The sequence below is a fragment of the Lissotriton vulgaris genome, chromosome 7, assembly GCF_964263255.1.
Source record: "Lissotriton vulgaris chromosome 7, aLisVul1.2, whole genome shotgun sequence".
NCBI classification, from domain to species: Eukaryota; Metazoa; Chordata; class Amphibia; order Caudata; family Salamandridae; genus Lissotriton; species Lissotriton vulgaris.
Window position 1 is genome coordinate 1,544,488,617 of NC_141695.1, and position 17,410 is coordinate 1,544,506,026.

The 17,410-nt window shown below is 42.1% G+C and overlaps 1 protein-coding gene across 1 annotated transcript in view; it reads right to left on the reverse strand.

The window, feature by feature from the left end:
• The window catches only part of LOC147705973 (protein-glutamine gamma-glutamyltransferase E-like), a 307,618-nt gene that overhangs the window by 125,122 nt on the left and 165,086 nt on the right, over positions 1-17,410 (reverse strand). The window contains exon 5 of the mRNA XM_086932430.1: positions 16,435-16,563. Within this exon, the coding sequence (XP_086788556.1) occupies positions 16,435-16,563 (129 nt within the window). The remainder of the gene's footprint in view (positions 1-16,434; positions 16,564-17,410) is intronic.

Consider the following 17,410-nt stretch of genomic DNA (forward strand, 5'->3'; position numbering starts at 1 on the left):
TAAGGACAAAGATGGTACATATAAGGGTGGAAAGGCGCACATATAAACAGACATTAGATCGCGCAAAAAGAACATGGGATGATAAAGTATGGGCAGAACTATTACAGACAGCCAAGTCAAAGGATCAGGCGGGATTCTGGAATCTGATTGCTAAGGGCAATACGACAGGTAAAGCCCAAAGGGACCTCTTCTTAGATGAAGATACTTGGGTGAACCATTTCTCGGCCCTTTATTCTGAATCTGATGACAGCAGCAGCTTTAAAATATCAGAGGACATGATTATTATAGCGAAGGCAGCAAATCTGACCTTCACATTGAAGGAAACAAGTTTAGTCCTAGAAACAGTTAAACCGGGTAAAGCACCAGGCCCGGATAAAATTCCTGGTGATCTCTTAAAACACGATGTGAGCATCTGGGGTCCCTATATAAATCAGCTCTGTAATGCAATTGCTAAATTCGACTCTATACCCAATTCATGGAAGGGGCCTGAAATAGTCACAATTTTTAAAAAGGGAAACCCGACAAATTATCGCCCTATTAGCTTGATTGATATTCCCCAGAAAGTATTTGCTAGACATATATTGGCTTGCTTATCCTTATGGATGAAAGAGGTTGATATATTGACAAAATTCCAAGCTGGATTCAGAAAGAAGACCAGTACTATTGACCAAGTTTTTATATTCCTATGCCTTTGCTGGAAATATATAACGCTTAGGCAGGGCACTCTATATATAGCTTTTGTGGACTTACGAGCCGCATTCGATTTGATCCCCAGGAGCAAACTATGGTGTCATCTGAACGATATCGGGGTCCCTATCGAATTGTTAGTACAGATAATCAGATTGCATGAAGGGAATTATGCTAAAGTTAGATGGGGACAACTGACGAGAGAAATACCTGTGATAAGAGGCTTTAGGCAAGGTTGCGTGCTGGCACCTACCTTGTTTACATTATACGTAAATGACATCCCCAGTTTATTGGGAGGATGCACAAATGACTCAACCAAGTTGAGTGGGTAGGTGATACCTGCTTTACTTTTCGCAGATGACACCATCTTGATCTCTCAGACACCCAGCGGTCTCCAAAACTTGCTAAATTTCTTCCACTGCTACTGCACTAAAAACGGGCATGAGATTATTCCATCTAAGACAAAATATATGTCTATTAATCCAAAAAAAGCTTTTAAAAAGAATTTGGAGTTGAATGGTCAAATATTAGAATATGTGAGTGGCTTTAATTATTTAGGCATCACACTCGATTCTAAGCTAACTTGGAAACCACAGCTGGAGAAAAGTAGATTAATCCTGCTACAAAATAGTATCCCGATCGCAAAGAAACATGGAGGGAGTACCACCAAGTCAGTTTCCCCTGCTATTGAGGTTTTTAAATTCAAGGCTCAGTCATTCGCCTTGTATGGGGTGGAACTTTGGGGTCCTTTCTGCAAAAGTAGCTTCGAAATAGGAGAAAATAAATGTATTCGTAAGCTATTGTCTTTGCTGAATAGAACCCCGATGCTTCCGGTATTCCTGGACATTGATCTAAAGCGCACTGATAGTCTCGCAGCATTACGCCCCCTTTTATATTGGGTACGCATCTGGTCAACGGATGAACTGGTACATTATAGAAGGGGTCTTCAAGAGGTCATGCCCTTTGGGCTTCCAAAGGGCATTCTGTGGTTCAGACACATCTCGAGCTGGTTTGAAAAAATAGGTTTGTCTCATTATTGGGACAACCCATCAGAGTTAATTAGGGCATGTAGCAAGGTTATAAAAACTTAATTTTGGAATTACATAAGTACTAACATGCTGCACGTCACCACTCTAGTATCCTTAACCACAGCCTTTCTTATGTTCAAAGACACTTCACAGTTTGAACCATTGCTAGATGAAATAAGTCCACAAATTGCCAAATCGTTGTACCTGAAATTCAGATTTGGGGTTCTGCTTACGAAAGAGAACAAATCCAAATGGGGCAAAAATGCAAATGGCAAAGACTGAGACAAGTGCACTTTTTGTAAAGACCTGTATAATGTTAAGGAAAATGATATGCATATGTTATTTTTTTGCCCCGCTTACGAAAGTCCAAGGAAAAGATGGATTAAACCACTATCCCCCAGATTCATCAACACATTTTGCGATTCGTTAATAGCGAAAAATATAGATTTGCTATTAAGGAATAGCAAAATGCTATTCATCAAGAAATCCATTCAAAAATAGCGATTTCTTATAATTCCTTAATTGCGACTCGCAAATTGCGACTCGCAATTAAGGAATATCTCCCCATTCATTCCTACGGGCCTAGAGGCCCATAGGAATGAATGGGAAGACCAACTCAATTTGCTAATCGCATTTAGCGATTCACAAATTGAGATTGCGATTTCAAGGGTGCAGGGGTGTCCAAAGGACCCCCTGTTGCACCCCTGAAATTGATGTGTGCACATATGTTGCGCACACAAATGCCCTTAGGGCATGTGTGTGCGCAACATGAAACTTTGAAAAATGCACTTTCGTGCATTTTTCAAAGTTTTTGCTACTTACCACGTAGTTAGACTTCGCAGTAAATAACGGCCCCAGATTGCGAATTCACAATTTTTAAATGGTTCATGAATTGCATTGAAGGAATCTCAAATTGAGATTCCTTAAATGCAATTCATCGCAATTTAGCGATTTTTATAATTGCGATTTATGCATTTGGGATGATGAATCCAAATGCAAAAATAGCACTCACAAAGGGCGAGATTCTCAGAATCTGGCCCTTTGTGAGACGATTTCTGCTTCATGAATCTACCTGATATAACAACTTAACATTGCGGCATTGTCAGCAAGCTGAGCGTATATTAAGATCTGATACCAGGCAAATGGTGGTTTTCTGTATATTCAAATTTCTTTGTAATGTGATGTACATTAGAGTTAAAAATGGACTGAGATTTTAAGAAGCATTGGAACAATTTTAATAATGGAATGGAACTTTTTAGTCCAATGAAGTGTAGTGCAACCTCTAATGAATTGTTGATGTTACTAGAAATTAGCGACATGATATAGATTCATAATCGTGTAGTGCTATGGAATATCGTATGCTAGTGAGAGAAAAGTTTTCCACTTAAAAAAAAGAGAGAATTACTCTTTTTAAATGGTATTTATTGTTTTATAAAATTAATTTATTTTTTAATTGTAAATAGAATATTGTGTGTGATGTGATGCCCCCTTCCATTATGTATATTCCATTATGTATATTCAGAAATGCAATCGCTATGTCTCAGATATCTATGTTTGTTATATATTTATATGTACTTTTATGGTCTAAACAGACCGAAATAAAGTTAAATTGAATTGAATTGAGTTAGAGGGTGCCATTTTTCTGTGCAAATCTCTGGTTACAATTGTTACAAAACACAAGGATTTATACTAAAGGCACATGGATCAGTGCATAATTTGAGCTGGTGTTAGTAGGTGTGGCCCACAGGCACTCATTTTGTGGTGACTGCACATTTTACTTCAGCAGACTATGACCCAGAGCAAGAGAGAGAAAAACACAAATGGGGAAAAAGCGGAAGGAAGAGCTATATGGAAAAAAGCGAGATATATAAAGTAGGGATGAAAAAGAACCAAAAACAGGGAGAAAAAGGATAACGGATCTATTGGGGGATGAAAGCACCCTGAGATGGAATAAAAACTATGAATTCTTGGTACTTGACGCAACTAACATTTGATAGTGCTTGCAGCAAGCTTTTGAACAAAACTTTGGGGCACAGCACTCACTGCTTTGCAAAGTAGGCACCACCATATGTGGTTGCATTGGAGCACCCACTGTACAGCCCTTGATGCAAAGTAGCACACAGGAACATGTAGCACTACTGTTCATTACTTTAGGCAACTTTTTAAAAAAAGTTTTATTGGCATTTCTCATTACATCTGTACATTTGCAGTCAAATACATTACAGTAATATTCACAATCAACTCTGCTGCATGCGGTGTTACAACTGCTATAATCCACTTATTTTGATTCTCAATGTACTTACGGTACAAATGATAGCATCATTTTATACATACCAATTGTCAACTGTTATATTGTCACAACATGTAACTTGTAACTTATCCCCCCACCCTCTCTTCTCCCAAGGTCGTGTTGTAGTGTGTCATTTTGGGAAGAATAGATGACATCATTCTCTGTGGTTCACATTTCTATGGAGTTCTCAACTATGGAAGAGTCTTGTAATGTCGGCACAACTATTGTCTTCCTTATTCCTGCCTGGAATGTGTCTGTCTCTTCTCCCAAAGAGTCATTCTCTTTAGATATAGATATATCAGCTATCATGAGATACTAGGCCCTCGCATCTTCCTCAACATTTTCTAACTTTTCTCATTTGGAGAAGCTCCGCCGTGGACTACTTCCATGTATCTTCAACCCAGTTCTCAACTGAAGGGGGGTCCGTGCTGAGCCATTTAATTGATATTCTTCATTTTGCTAACACCAATCCCAACTGAAGAAATCTCTTGTTCCATTATTTGTTTTTGGGCACGGGGAGGAGTCCCAAAATCACGGTCCCAATATTAAGTGGTATTTTCCATCCGGTGGCGGTCTGCAAACTGTCTACCACTTTCTTCCAGTAGGGTGCAAGTTCTGGGCAGTCGCATACCATGTGCACGAAGTGGGCATCCACATCCCTACAATTGTATGTTGGAACAACGAGTTACACAACCACAACTTCCTGAACGAGATCGCAACCACGACCTCGTCTAGACCACAACTTTTTTTCCACACATTCCTTTACCACGATTTTTCGTGATAAAGGAATGCTTTACATGTAATACCCCAATCCCCCACCCCTTAAAAACTAATTACACCCACCCTAAAAATACCCTCACACACCTTAGGCTAAGCTGCTGCTAAATTCTACGTTTTCCTCCTTGAAAGGGCGCCTCATGCTTTTTGCGCTATCTGGAGTCACGCGCTCCCCAAATATTCAGACCCAGTTTCCCTGCTTGTGCCCTGCGCTGCTGCAGGGTCATCCGTTCCCCATGGTAGGCAGGGTGTGTGCTTCTGACTGTGTTTGATAGCACCTCCTTCCTCCCCTGCCAGAGGACCATGACAGCTCGATTTTCCGCCCTCGCCTTCTGACATCGCCCCCAGAACGAATGATGGCACGTTCATAATCCAGCACAACAGAGGGAGAAACCAACGGGCATAGCGCTGCCACACTCACCCTCTCTGATGAACCACGGCAATAATAATTTATAATGTTTATAATAATAATATAATAATATATTAATATATTTTTTATATATTAATAATTATAATTATATTTGGCAATAATTGACTTCAGACATTTTAAAAACAAACAATAAAGGGGGGTGGAGCAGAGCGACTTGCCTTAACAGCAAGTCTGGGGGGCGAAATTATTGTCAGGCTTTAGAGGAATGGCGTTTCCAAGTTTGAAGAGTGAAGCGCAGTCTGGGAATCGTTGTTAAGAAAAGTCGTGGATCAGGATTTTTCGTTGTTTGGACTTCGTTGTTCAGGTAAGTCGTAACTAAACCATCCTTGCTTAGGATGTTTCCCCAACCCTACATCTAGGACAATGACTCTGCTGTTCTGGATATATTTTATGCAATACTTGCGGGGTCAAATATGTTTAGTGAGCGAGTTTAAACCTAGTGTTTGAGCTAATCAATTTGACTCCCTCGTGTACCTTCTTCCATTCCATCAGCATTAGGGGTTCGTCCAGTGTGACGTCCCATTTAGTGTGAATGGGAAGAGGACCGGCGGGAGTGTCTGCAATAAGTGCTTTATATATATGTGAGACAAGTGTACGCCCTCCCGCCAGACTGGATATCGTCTGCAGGACTGCCGTAGTTGGTGGCTCCTGTGGAAACACCGGCCCTAGGTCACTGGCTATCACCATGATCTTTGCCTATTGTAGGTATTGCCCCCTGCCAAGTACAAAAGCAGTTTCCCAGGTCGCAGCGACATGTCTGATAATGTATGGGAAGAATTCAGGGACCCTAGACCCCAGCATAAGGAGTTCAGGTAAGGGGGTCTGTTTTGAATCCCGCAAACAGTTGTTTCTCCCAATTATCTTGGTCATCTAACCATTGCACTGCATGTTGGAGCTGTGTAACCATGTAGTATAGGTCCAGACGAGGGACTTCCAGTCCCCCTGTTCCCATTTTCTCTGTAGGGTACTCAATTTTATCCGTTTTCTTTTTGATCCCCATCAGGCGCTCCAGCTGTAAGAAATACCCACATGGATTTCTATATACAGGTGTTCTGGAGGGCATATAAACAGAACAGTAGGATAATCATTTTGGTCAATGCTGTTCTGCCCATTAGTGACAATGGCAACTCCCTCCAGATTGCAATCGATTTCCTAATACCCCCTATGCACTTCCCTATGTTCTTTTCAAATAAGCTGTGTGTGTGTGCCAACTTGATCCCCAGGTATCGTACCTCATCACAGACCCACTTCATTCCCACCAGAGGCAGTTCAACTTCAATTTTTCCTGCCATGCTGCCCATGGGAAAAAATGTTGGATTTCCCCGGGTTACGGTGTAATCCGGACAGTGCCCCGAATCTCTCCAGTTCTATGAAGTACTGGTACTGCTTCTACAGGATGGCGAAGGTATACCAATGTGTCGTCCAGCATTCATAGATACTATGTAATTCATGGCCCCAGGCAGATCCCCCGCTCTCCATCCTTTCCCTGAGAGTAATTGCTAGAGGTTCCATCGCAATAGCGAACAAAAGCGGGGACAGGGGGCAACCATGCCTGGTACCCCTCTGCAGCACTAAACTATTCGACAATTGGTCTCAAAGGCATACTCTAGCTGTTGGCTCTGTGTATGGGATCTTTCTCCTTTCTATATATTTCTCTCCAAGTCTTATTCCTTCAAGTACCATCCATAGATAATTCCATTCCACTGAATCAAAGGCCTGCTGTATATCCAGCAGGACCAACGCCCAGTTCTCCTGGTCTAAGGCTGCCGTGTGCCACATCGGTGCTAGTCTACGCAGATTATGTGTGGTATTCCGTCCTGGAATGAATCCAGCCTGATCCGGGTGGATCAGCCTAGGCATATAGGGTAAAAGACGAGCCGCTAAAATTCTATTCAATATTTTTGTGTCTGTATTTAGGGGAAAAATCAGCCGATAAGAGCCCGGACAGAGGGGGTCCCTGTGGGGCTTAGTGATCATGAACACTGTCACCTCCAGCATAGATGTGGGCAACAACTTTCAGGTTAAAGCTTCATTATATACAACTAGCAAATGAGCAACTAGCTGCAGAGCAAATTTCTGATAAATATCTGATGGGAGTCTGTCTGTCCGTCCTCCGGACATTTCTCCGACCGTAGTTTTTTAATTGACATGAGCAGCTCTTCCCTGGAGATTGGTGCCCCCAGTATCTCCTCACTTGCCTTCTCTAGGGTGGGGAGTGTCACACCAGCCAAGAATTCCCGCAGAACATGCAGCTCCGTTCAAAGATTAGTCATGCACGTATTTTCTAAGTGGGTTGCAAATTTATTTACTATTGCACCTTGCGTGCGCACTGTATCTCCCTTACTATCTCTGAGCTGCAGGTTAGGCACATGTTCTTTTTCTGCCCTAATTAGTCATGCAAGAAGTGCTCAAGATCTGTCCCTCTCCATATGTAGTCTTTGTTTATAGGTAGTGTAAGTGAATTTTTCTAATCTAGCCCACGCTTCCAAAAATGTTCCCCGTACCTTCACCCACCTCATCATGTGGGTTGGCGTCGTGTGGAAGTGCTCTCTAATTTTTTTTAATTAGTTTTCTAATCTAGTAATGTCAATGCTCAATTGCTGTTTTACCCCATACATAGTCCTTATACATACTTCCCTGATAACAACCTTCAGGGCTTCCCATTCTGTTGATCTAGTGTTAGTCAATCCCCAGTTTTCTTCAAAGTAGTGTTGTAGAGCTTCAGGCACTGTATGTACGTAAGGTGGATCTGTGAGTGCCTCAGCCCTAAGTCACTATAGTGGGATGGCCGGCCGGCCAGCCGGCCCACTTTTCAGGGTAATAGCGGTGCATGGTCAGAGAGGTAGGGAGGGAGGTAAGAGAACCCCTCCGTAAGAGCAGAAATGCCCGGTGTAAGAAATCAGTGATCAATCCAACTGAATGTATTGGCAGAAGGGGTATAACAAGAAAACACTCTCCTCAAAGGGTGCCTAATTCTCCATTCATCTCTCAGTTGCATGCCTTGCATTATAATATTGAGCGCAGCATGCGTGGCTTAGTGTTGTCCCTGGAGGGGCTCCCTATCCAGTACCACACTAAAAACACAGTTAAGGCGGAGCGACACATACCAGTCTGGCAGATATTAAGTGGCGCAGAGCAAAGAGGCGGCTGAGTCCAGTGAGGCAGAGACGGAGGCGGTAAGTGGAGAAATGTGCCCACGAAAATGCCAGGACATATAAGCGACGGGAGAGATAGATCACACACCGCCGAGAAGGTGAGAGGCAGCAAACCCCAGGGCACTAAGAGACCATACTTCCACGAACATTGATGTGGCTGTGGCAGAAATAGTAACATCGGGCCTCTTGCAGCTCGCGATAGAGGACCATTGAGGCCTGACAGTCCACAATCCGACGCATGTACCCTACCCCGCCCTACCATGCCGGGATTGAACACAACGCTTCCTCCATCCGGCCCCACTGATTGAGGATGCTGGGGGGCTTAGACCTGGTGCCACCAGAGTAGAAGGCTCGCAATACGGGCTCTTCTCCCATTCAGGAAACAACTTAACACGCTCCTGTTTAGGGAGGCACTGGACACTGTCTAAACTCATCACACTGTGTAGCAATACATTTGCCCCTGACCTCTGGCAATTCCCCCTAAGTGCTTAGAGACCCGCCGGTGATTAGAGCTATACAAAAATCAATTACAATTACAATACAGCTGATCGAGTGTGCCCAGCACTAGACGCGTAACGCAGACCCCGGCGACAGCACTATAGCCGCGGTATATTCCCGACGAATGTATAACAAAATATCGACAGACAAAAAATCGACCTACAATAATATTGACACAGAAATATCGAAGTCCTAACTACATAAAGATAAGTACAAAAATATCGAGAAACAAAATATAGTTGTCAAAAATATTGATGTTAAAAATATTGTTTTTTAAAAAATGTTTTAATAACAATGTAAAAATAAGTAAATAATTCATGTAATTTTTAAAAATATAGATATAAATATTAAAACATATAAAAAAAATAATAACTAATACGTATAATATTACAATTAAGTAAACATCTACATATAAATTAATACATATACTTACTCCACATATTGCAAAATTAGGGAAAGCGTTGGATAGTGTCAGGGTAAAAGTTACTATTCCCACTCCAGTCAGTGCAACAGTAGGGAAAGCGTTGGATAGCGTAGGGGTAAAAATTACTATTCCAACTTTAGAGAGTGCAACAGTAGGGAAACACGCTGGAAAGCATAGGGGTAAAAATTACTATTCCAACTCCAGAGAGTGCAACAGTAAGGAAAGCGTTGGATAGTGTAAGGGTAAAAATTAATATTCCAACTCCAGTAAGTGCAACAGTAGGGAAAGTGTTGCATAGCGTAGGGGTTAAAATGACTATTCCCACTCCAGTGAGTGCAACAGTAGGGAAAGTGTTGAATAGTGGAGGGGTAAATTGCTATTCCCACTCCAGTGAGTGCAACAGTAGGGTAAGTGTTGGATAGCGTAGGAGTTAAATTATCATACTTATCAATTAAATATTTTTTATAAAATAAATAACATATTAATAATTATTCAACAAAAAATAATTCATTAACACCAAATAAATTAAAATAATATTTACTAAAATAACATTAATTTACTTCCCACCCTTTTCCCCTATAAACACACAACGCGCTACACATAAAAAATAACAAAATCAATTTAATTATCAAGTAATCAATTAATAAAAATGAATTACCAATTAGTAATTATTTAACAATAATTTAATTAACAATAATAAAAAATAAAAATAATTATACTTTAAAATTAACCAACTAATAAAAAGTAATTACCAATTAATAATTAATTAACAATACATTAATAATCAATAACAATAAATCAAAACATATTAAGTGATTAATTATATTTAAATTACTTCCCAACCTATTCCCCTATACACCCACATCCTGCTACACATTACAAATAACATAATAATGTAATTATCAATTAATCAATTAATACAGATTAATTACCAATTAATTAATTTACAATAAATGAATTAACAATAAAAATAACTAATAATTAATATACATTAATTATAAATAATATAACTATAAATTAACCAGTTAATAACAACTAATTGCCAATTAATAATTAATTACTAATGCATTAACAATCAATAACAATGAATAAAAACATATTCATTAATTAATTATAATTAAATTACTTCCCACCCTATTCCCCTATAAACCCACAACCCACTCTAATACTAAAACGCAAAAAATAATGTTTCAAAAAATTACTATTTTCCAAACATTTAATACATATATTTACAAAATAATGAAAAAACATTGAAAAAAGTTAAACATACATATACAATACATACTAAATACATATCACTAAAAAAAACAATATTTACGACAATATTTTTGCTAAAGATATTAATTAAATCGATATTACTTACCTTGCATTCGATATTCTGGTCAACAATATTCTTGACTTCTTTATTCTGTCCCTATGATATTAAAAACCGGATATTAATGTAGGTCTATATTAAAATTTCGATATTTTGACTGCTCACCATTCCTGACAGTACGCCCCCTGACAGACGCGGGAGAAGGTTGAAAAGCCAAAAGGCCGCACGAGGCTGCAAATCACATGGCAGGCAGTGGTGATTACTGACCTCCGCCTGTGTGCTTGGTGAAACCCCGTGTGTGCAGGACAGAAGGGGAGGCCAGGGTCAGCCGGGCCCGAAACCATTAAGTTGGACAAATATGCATATACCGAAGATCCGCCAGAAAAGCCAACCATAGACACTGAACTGACAGACGCCCCCGCGCCTACTACACCCACTGAGGTCACGTTGGTGGATATTATGGCTGCCCCTCAGAAGGTCCAGACCTCCATTGGGACGATCTCCACAGACATCTCACTAATACGTGCGGGCTACTCCAAAATGACTGCGAGGTCGAAACCACCACCAGGGCAGCACTTTCCACAGACACAGCTGCCCTACAACATCAGGTACGCAAATTGGAAGCAGACAATAAGTTAATCCTGGCTAAACCAGACGACCAAGAATGCTCTCACAGTGTAACAATGTACACATCATTGGAGTGCCAGAATCTGTGGGGGGGGGGGGGGGCAGCCTTGGACCTTTTTGTGGAAGACTTAGTCAAGAACCAGCTACAACCATGAGGACTCTATAAGGGGCCGATTACGATGGCGGGCGGACTTTCGTTGCTGGAAAAGGGACCGCCCGCCATAGGTGCGGCGGTCCCGCAAAACAAATTAGGATGTGCCCATCACACTGGCGGGCGCATCCTGTATGTTTGCATTTTGGCGGGTGGCAGCACCCGCCACAATGTAAAAATACATGTTTCATGTTTGCATGTACAACGTGGCAGCCATGTGCGGTGCCTGCCACTTTGTACATGCAAATGTAGGGGGGTACCATAGGTATCCCCCACGTGCAGTACCTCACCCCCCTGGGGGTCTTGTAGCGAAACAGACCCATGTGCGTCGAGAATATGGTAATGTATCTTGACTGTTGGTCCAGCTCTAGTTGGTGGTACCCTTTGCACAAGTCTAACTTCGAGAATCGGCAGGCCCAGGTGAGACTGCTGATCATCTCATTGAGATGTGGCCCCGGGTGGCGTTCTCGCTCCATTGCTGTATTCGGTATCCTCATGTCCACACATATGCGGATCTTGGAGGTGTTCTTTTTCGGAACTGCCACTATTGGAGACACCCATGGCGTAGGCCCTTCTACATGCTCAATGATGTCCTAGGCCAGGAAACTTTGAATTTCCTCTTCAACTTGCGGTTGTAGGTGTATTGGTACCCGTTGATGATGTTGTGATGCTGGCTTGATCGCCATGATGGTGGGATGTCACCTTTCAGCACATGCATCTCTTCTTGGCACGATCTGTCTTTGTATGTTAAGGTCTCTATGAACTTCCCCATGTTCTCCACCGGCTACTTGGAGCCCCACGTGAACACATCAACAGTGAACGGTGATAGCGGCAGCCTCACTTTCATTTTCTCATACTCCGACATGCACATGATGTTGCATGTGGCCCCGCTGTCAAGTACAAACCGTGTATTATGTCGCCCTACTTTAATGTCCACTGTTGCTGTCTTCTTTATTTGATGCTTCTCCACAAGATGAATGTGCTCATCTCCGGTCTACCTTGTGGCGCTGCCGTTTCTTCTGACTCATCTGAGGAGCTGCGATTCACTGTTTCCATGTGTCTAGCAAACCTGCTGGGGCTATTGGTGGTCACCCATGGTCTTGCCGCTTTACCCCACTCGCTTCTGAACTGCCTGCTCATGCAGGTGCTTGCAAAGTGATTGTCCCTGTTGCATTTCGTGCATCTCTGGCCCATCGCCGGGCACGTACTGACATGCAGAAAGTCGAGTTCGCATCTATAGCACGTTTGTTCGCTCTTCTTCATTGTGGCGAGGCAGCCGGGTATTCTTTCTTTTCGCCATTTCCCGTAATGCAATTGGCTTGTTCCATTCTTTTCTCTTTCCTCAGCTCCATCTCTTTGGCATGCGCCGTTGCTCTTGCTTCTGTGCGGGCCATGGTCCATATCTTCTCCAGCGTTGTTGGTTCCTTTAGGACACGTGCACGGAACTCTACAGACTGACAGCCTTCAATGATGTGCAGTCTTATTGCTTGCTCATTGTCAAACTTATCAAACTCACAGTATATGAGTAATTTGCGCAGTCGTGTAGCAAAATCATCAAGGGACTCCTCTGTTCTCTGACACGCTGTGTTGAAGGTGTATCTCTCAAAGTCAATGTTCCGTTGCGGGTCAAATTTCACTATGAAGCACTGTATCATCCCTTTGTATGCCGCTGTTTGATCGATGGGAAATGTTATGAGCAGGTCCTCGATTTCATCCCCTGCGAGATTCAGAAAGAGGTCTAGCTGTTTGCTGTCCACGATGTCCGTGGCGCGCATGTAGCGCTCAAATTGCCTAATCCACCTTTCTACCTGATGCCAGCTTGTGGTCTGCAAAATATCGCATGTGGACTCTTTGTGTCACTTTCTGTGTCAACCATTTTCGGACGTGCAGCTTCAGTGCAGGCCATTTTTGTACTTGCTTTTCTTTCTATGTATTTATTGTCTTTGTTCCCACGTTTACTTTGCCTTTAATTTGTTGTCTTTTTTTCTTTTAATACACTTTTGTGTAGGTATATTTAACTGCTTCACCTTAATCTGGCCTTCCAGCCTTGAATTCTTTTTTTTTCTTCACTCTTTGCACCTTTGCCTGACTTCAAAATGACCTCCCGGCCTTCTTATTCCTCTATTGGCTACTTTGCCTGTCCTTAAGATGGCAAGACCGTGATTTACAGTGCCTGACCACCTAAAATGGCCAATGGGGCTTCATGGGCGCTGATTGGCAACTCCCGCCTGACCCCAAGATGGCCGCTGTGCTCATGCAAGATTTATCTTTAAATCTACACGCGAAGCGGGCTCTTCGTGGTGCGGGCGGCCAGGACAGAGTGGGGTGCACCGTTGAAGGGCGCGCGATGCTCCCACACAGAGGCCAATTTAGTTTAACGCTTGCCTTAAGGCAGGTTGGGAGGGCCTCTTACCACGTCTTCGCTGTGGCTGGGCGGGCTCCCTCGCAGATGCCTTGGCACTCGGACCAGGATGGGCTCCTGGCTCAGTTTTTCCTGCGACCGGGTTGGCTCCAGACGTTGCAGCTTTTCTTCTTTTGTTCCTTTCGGCGGCAGGCGGACCAGGGTGGGCTCCTGGCTCTGTTCTCAACTCACAAGAGACCTCAGTGCACGCTTTTGGTGTCCCTTTAATATCCCACCTTCGTCGCCAGTTGTCGTATTCTCCTTGCCCCAGAAATCACGCAGGATGCAGGTAAGGGTTACTTTACTTTCTTTATTCTCTAGGTTGCATCCCTGCCCACATGCATGCCGTCCTCATGCCCTCCTCGTTCTTATTGCCCTGTCCACTCCCTGACCGGAAGTAGTGTCCAGTTATTGTGGTCCGGTGCAGGATCCTCTTGCCCTTCACCCCAGGCCACTTCAAGTGGGACTATATGCAGATTAATCTCTTTACAGTAAATGTATTTATAATTTTTTTGGAGTGAGGATAGAAAGGGAGAATGATAGAGAGAGAGTGGAGATAAGTGTGGGAGAAGAACACTAAATGAAGACGAACCAAAGCGAAACAATGGAACAATGAAGAAGCAAGATGGTTAGAAACTTTCGGTAGGGGACGCCAGAGAGAAGAAAACTTGACAATGAGGTGAAGAAAGGAGAAAGCAGTAAAAGATGTGAGAAGAGAGAGAGCCTTTTAGACCGAATATTGGTGGAGGAAAAATATTACTGAGAAAAAACGAAGAAGAATGAAAAAGAGAGGCTGTAGAGATGGTGGCGAATTGAAATTGAGCAGGTGAAGGGTCAGAGAAAAAATACCCTCGGAATAGAAACATCAAAAGGAGAGCAAAACTAAAGGCAGAAGTATAAAGGGAATCATATGTGAGAGGAAAGATGTATTGTAAAGTAGTAAGCGACAAACCTCAAGGAAAAGAAGCAAATAAACGCCCACTTGTGCGGTTCTTCAGTTGAGTATGTGATGGACTTATGTGTGCACAGGTTCAGTTGTGATCACTCATCCCAGATACCATGCTTTTTCCTGCTAAGAGCGTAGGACCTGCATGCTTCATAGACAGTCGACAAATTTGTACGCATAAATAAGGAGGTCCCCAAAGTGCGTCAGATATATGCAGTCTTTAACTTTTTTGGTTTGTTACAACATTTAGAATGCACAACGCGGGTAGCTTATGACGTAAGCATATGTATAATTCTCAGTTTTTCAGAAAGAGTCACTCAGAGTCACATATAAGACATGGCAATGTCACACGTAGGCATGTAAAAGCATGAAAATGCCACTCTTAATCAAACTGAAAACTTGAAAGCTTTGACGATATATATTACATAAATACACATACAACACGGATGAAAACACGGGGCCATATGTACGAGAAAGTGACTTCGGAAACGCAAGGCTGCACCATATTTACAAGAATGTGGTGCAGCCTTACGTTTCCCCCTGCGATGACGCTAAGTTTCACAACTTAGCACCAACGCAGACACCCTTTCACCAGAGTGAAAGGGTGTCTGTGTGCAGGGGAGGATTGGTTATGTGTAGGAAGGTGTCCCTTCCTGTACATAAACAATCCAAAAATGCCATTTTGTAACTTCCATGTGTGCTGCTTTATGCAGCACACATGAAAGTTACCAAAGAGCATTTTTAAAAAGGTTTGTTTATGTACAGGAAGGGACACCCAAACGAACCATGGCATTTTGCTTTTTCTATGAGTGCTGCACAAGGCAGCACACATGGAAAAAGCAAAAACAAGGAGAAATAATGCATTTCTTCTCGTTTCGTCACCTTAAGACCAGTGTTGCGGTGGAACGCCCACCACAACACCGACTGCACGCCCCTTTCAAGCTAAACATATCGTGAAAGGGTGTCTTATGTACAAGGCAGCGTTAAGTGGCTTAACGCTGCCTTGTACATAAGGCCAGGCCCCTATCACCGTGGGAACGCCACAAAAAGTGAAGTGTACATATGCCCCTCTATACCCAGATGGAGGACGGGTGCGCTCTCTGCTAGTCTGACCATTGTCCAAAGGACTCCTATTAATGGTTAATTTAGTTTTGCAAGTAAAGTGGCGTAGCAAAGGGGTGGCGGCACATGTTTTGGAGGCGGAGGCCTCCACCCCCACTCTTACATGTGCGGCAAATGCAGGTCTCGCCAGTCTTCCCCCTTCGCTCTACCATGAGGACACCACGGCGCGGCACAGGCAAGAACCACAAAGTGTGTAGCTACGCCACTGTGTAAGTATAATACCCTTAACTTTACGGGAAATCATGAAAGATCTATAACTGTGTTCTTATCTCTTTCTTTTCTAGTGGAGTATAACCATAGAATAATGCACTAAATACATTCAAGTTTTAATTATCTGATTTTATAATTTATTTATTTTTTCTGGAGAAGAATATGAATGATTGATCTAAATATAGAAATGCATATTCCGGAAAAAGAAAGAAGGAGTCAAAGAACAAAAAAAGACAAAAAAGCACCACAGCATTTTATAGGCAAACTCTATCAGGATGTTCTACATGCTAGAGAAACAGAAGAGAGAGAATTTCCGAGGACCACATTTCAAAACAACTGCGTCTCCTCCAAAGAAAACTAATCTCCAGCTCACCATTGCGCTGATTACTCTGCTCACATAGACAGGATTATTTCTCTGTGTACAGTCTAAGGATGGTTCCTTGCAGTGCTCCAAACTCTTATCCAGAATGGTGAGACACAAATCCAGAACTTTTTTTTCAAACTAATAATAAAAAATATCACATCAATGTTAGGAAAATAACACTTTAGCTTCTTCAGAAGTATATTGCTTAACTCTTTCACTATCACTAAAGTCCTCCCTTCAAGAATGGCTCTCATATCATAGCAGCAAGGCCTTAGGACTGCTCAAGGATAGTAGACAACAGAAGGGCAGGCTGAGTAGGTGTATAACTGGAACCAAAACGTATTCTATAGAGAGGTAGAGAACCCCTGCAAAGGGGAGGAGAATAAATCCAATAGCATACGCTTAGGCTACTTATTAATAACAATATAACAGTTCATTTGGTATTTTATAGTTCTCAAGAGATTGTAATATATTTATAGACCATGCAGATTAAAAGGGGAAATATAGAATGCATGCCTACAGTAGGTCATAAAAGCAGAGACACGCATACATTTAAAGCAGTCAAAATGATTACAGCTTTCTGATCAACTCTGACTATAATCCCTAAACCGAGAATTAACCATAACTACTATCCTGGGCCCTAATCCTACATGCTGACCTTAAAGCATAACACTCATACTGTTCCTAAACCAAAGTTCCAAATCTAATCCCATTTCAATGCCTTAAATGTCATATTTTCTGCTACATGGGAACTTCAGTGAAATAACTTTTCGATACTTAATATCTGTTTCTTTGTAAGATACCTCATACTTTTCTTTTAGGACAATGATTCAAGTATATGTACCTAACATTTAAAACGTTCCTAAGCTCCACCAAGTACCTGCAGCTACTTTTCTATACCAAATGAGAAGGGATGGTTCTTTTGCAGAGATTTTACTGAACAAACTAATGTCCGTATCTTCTCTCTGTACTTTATGTTGGCGCC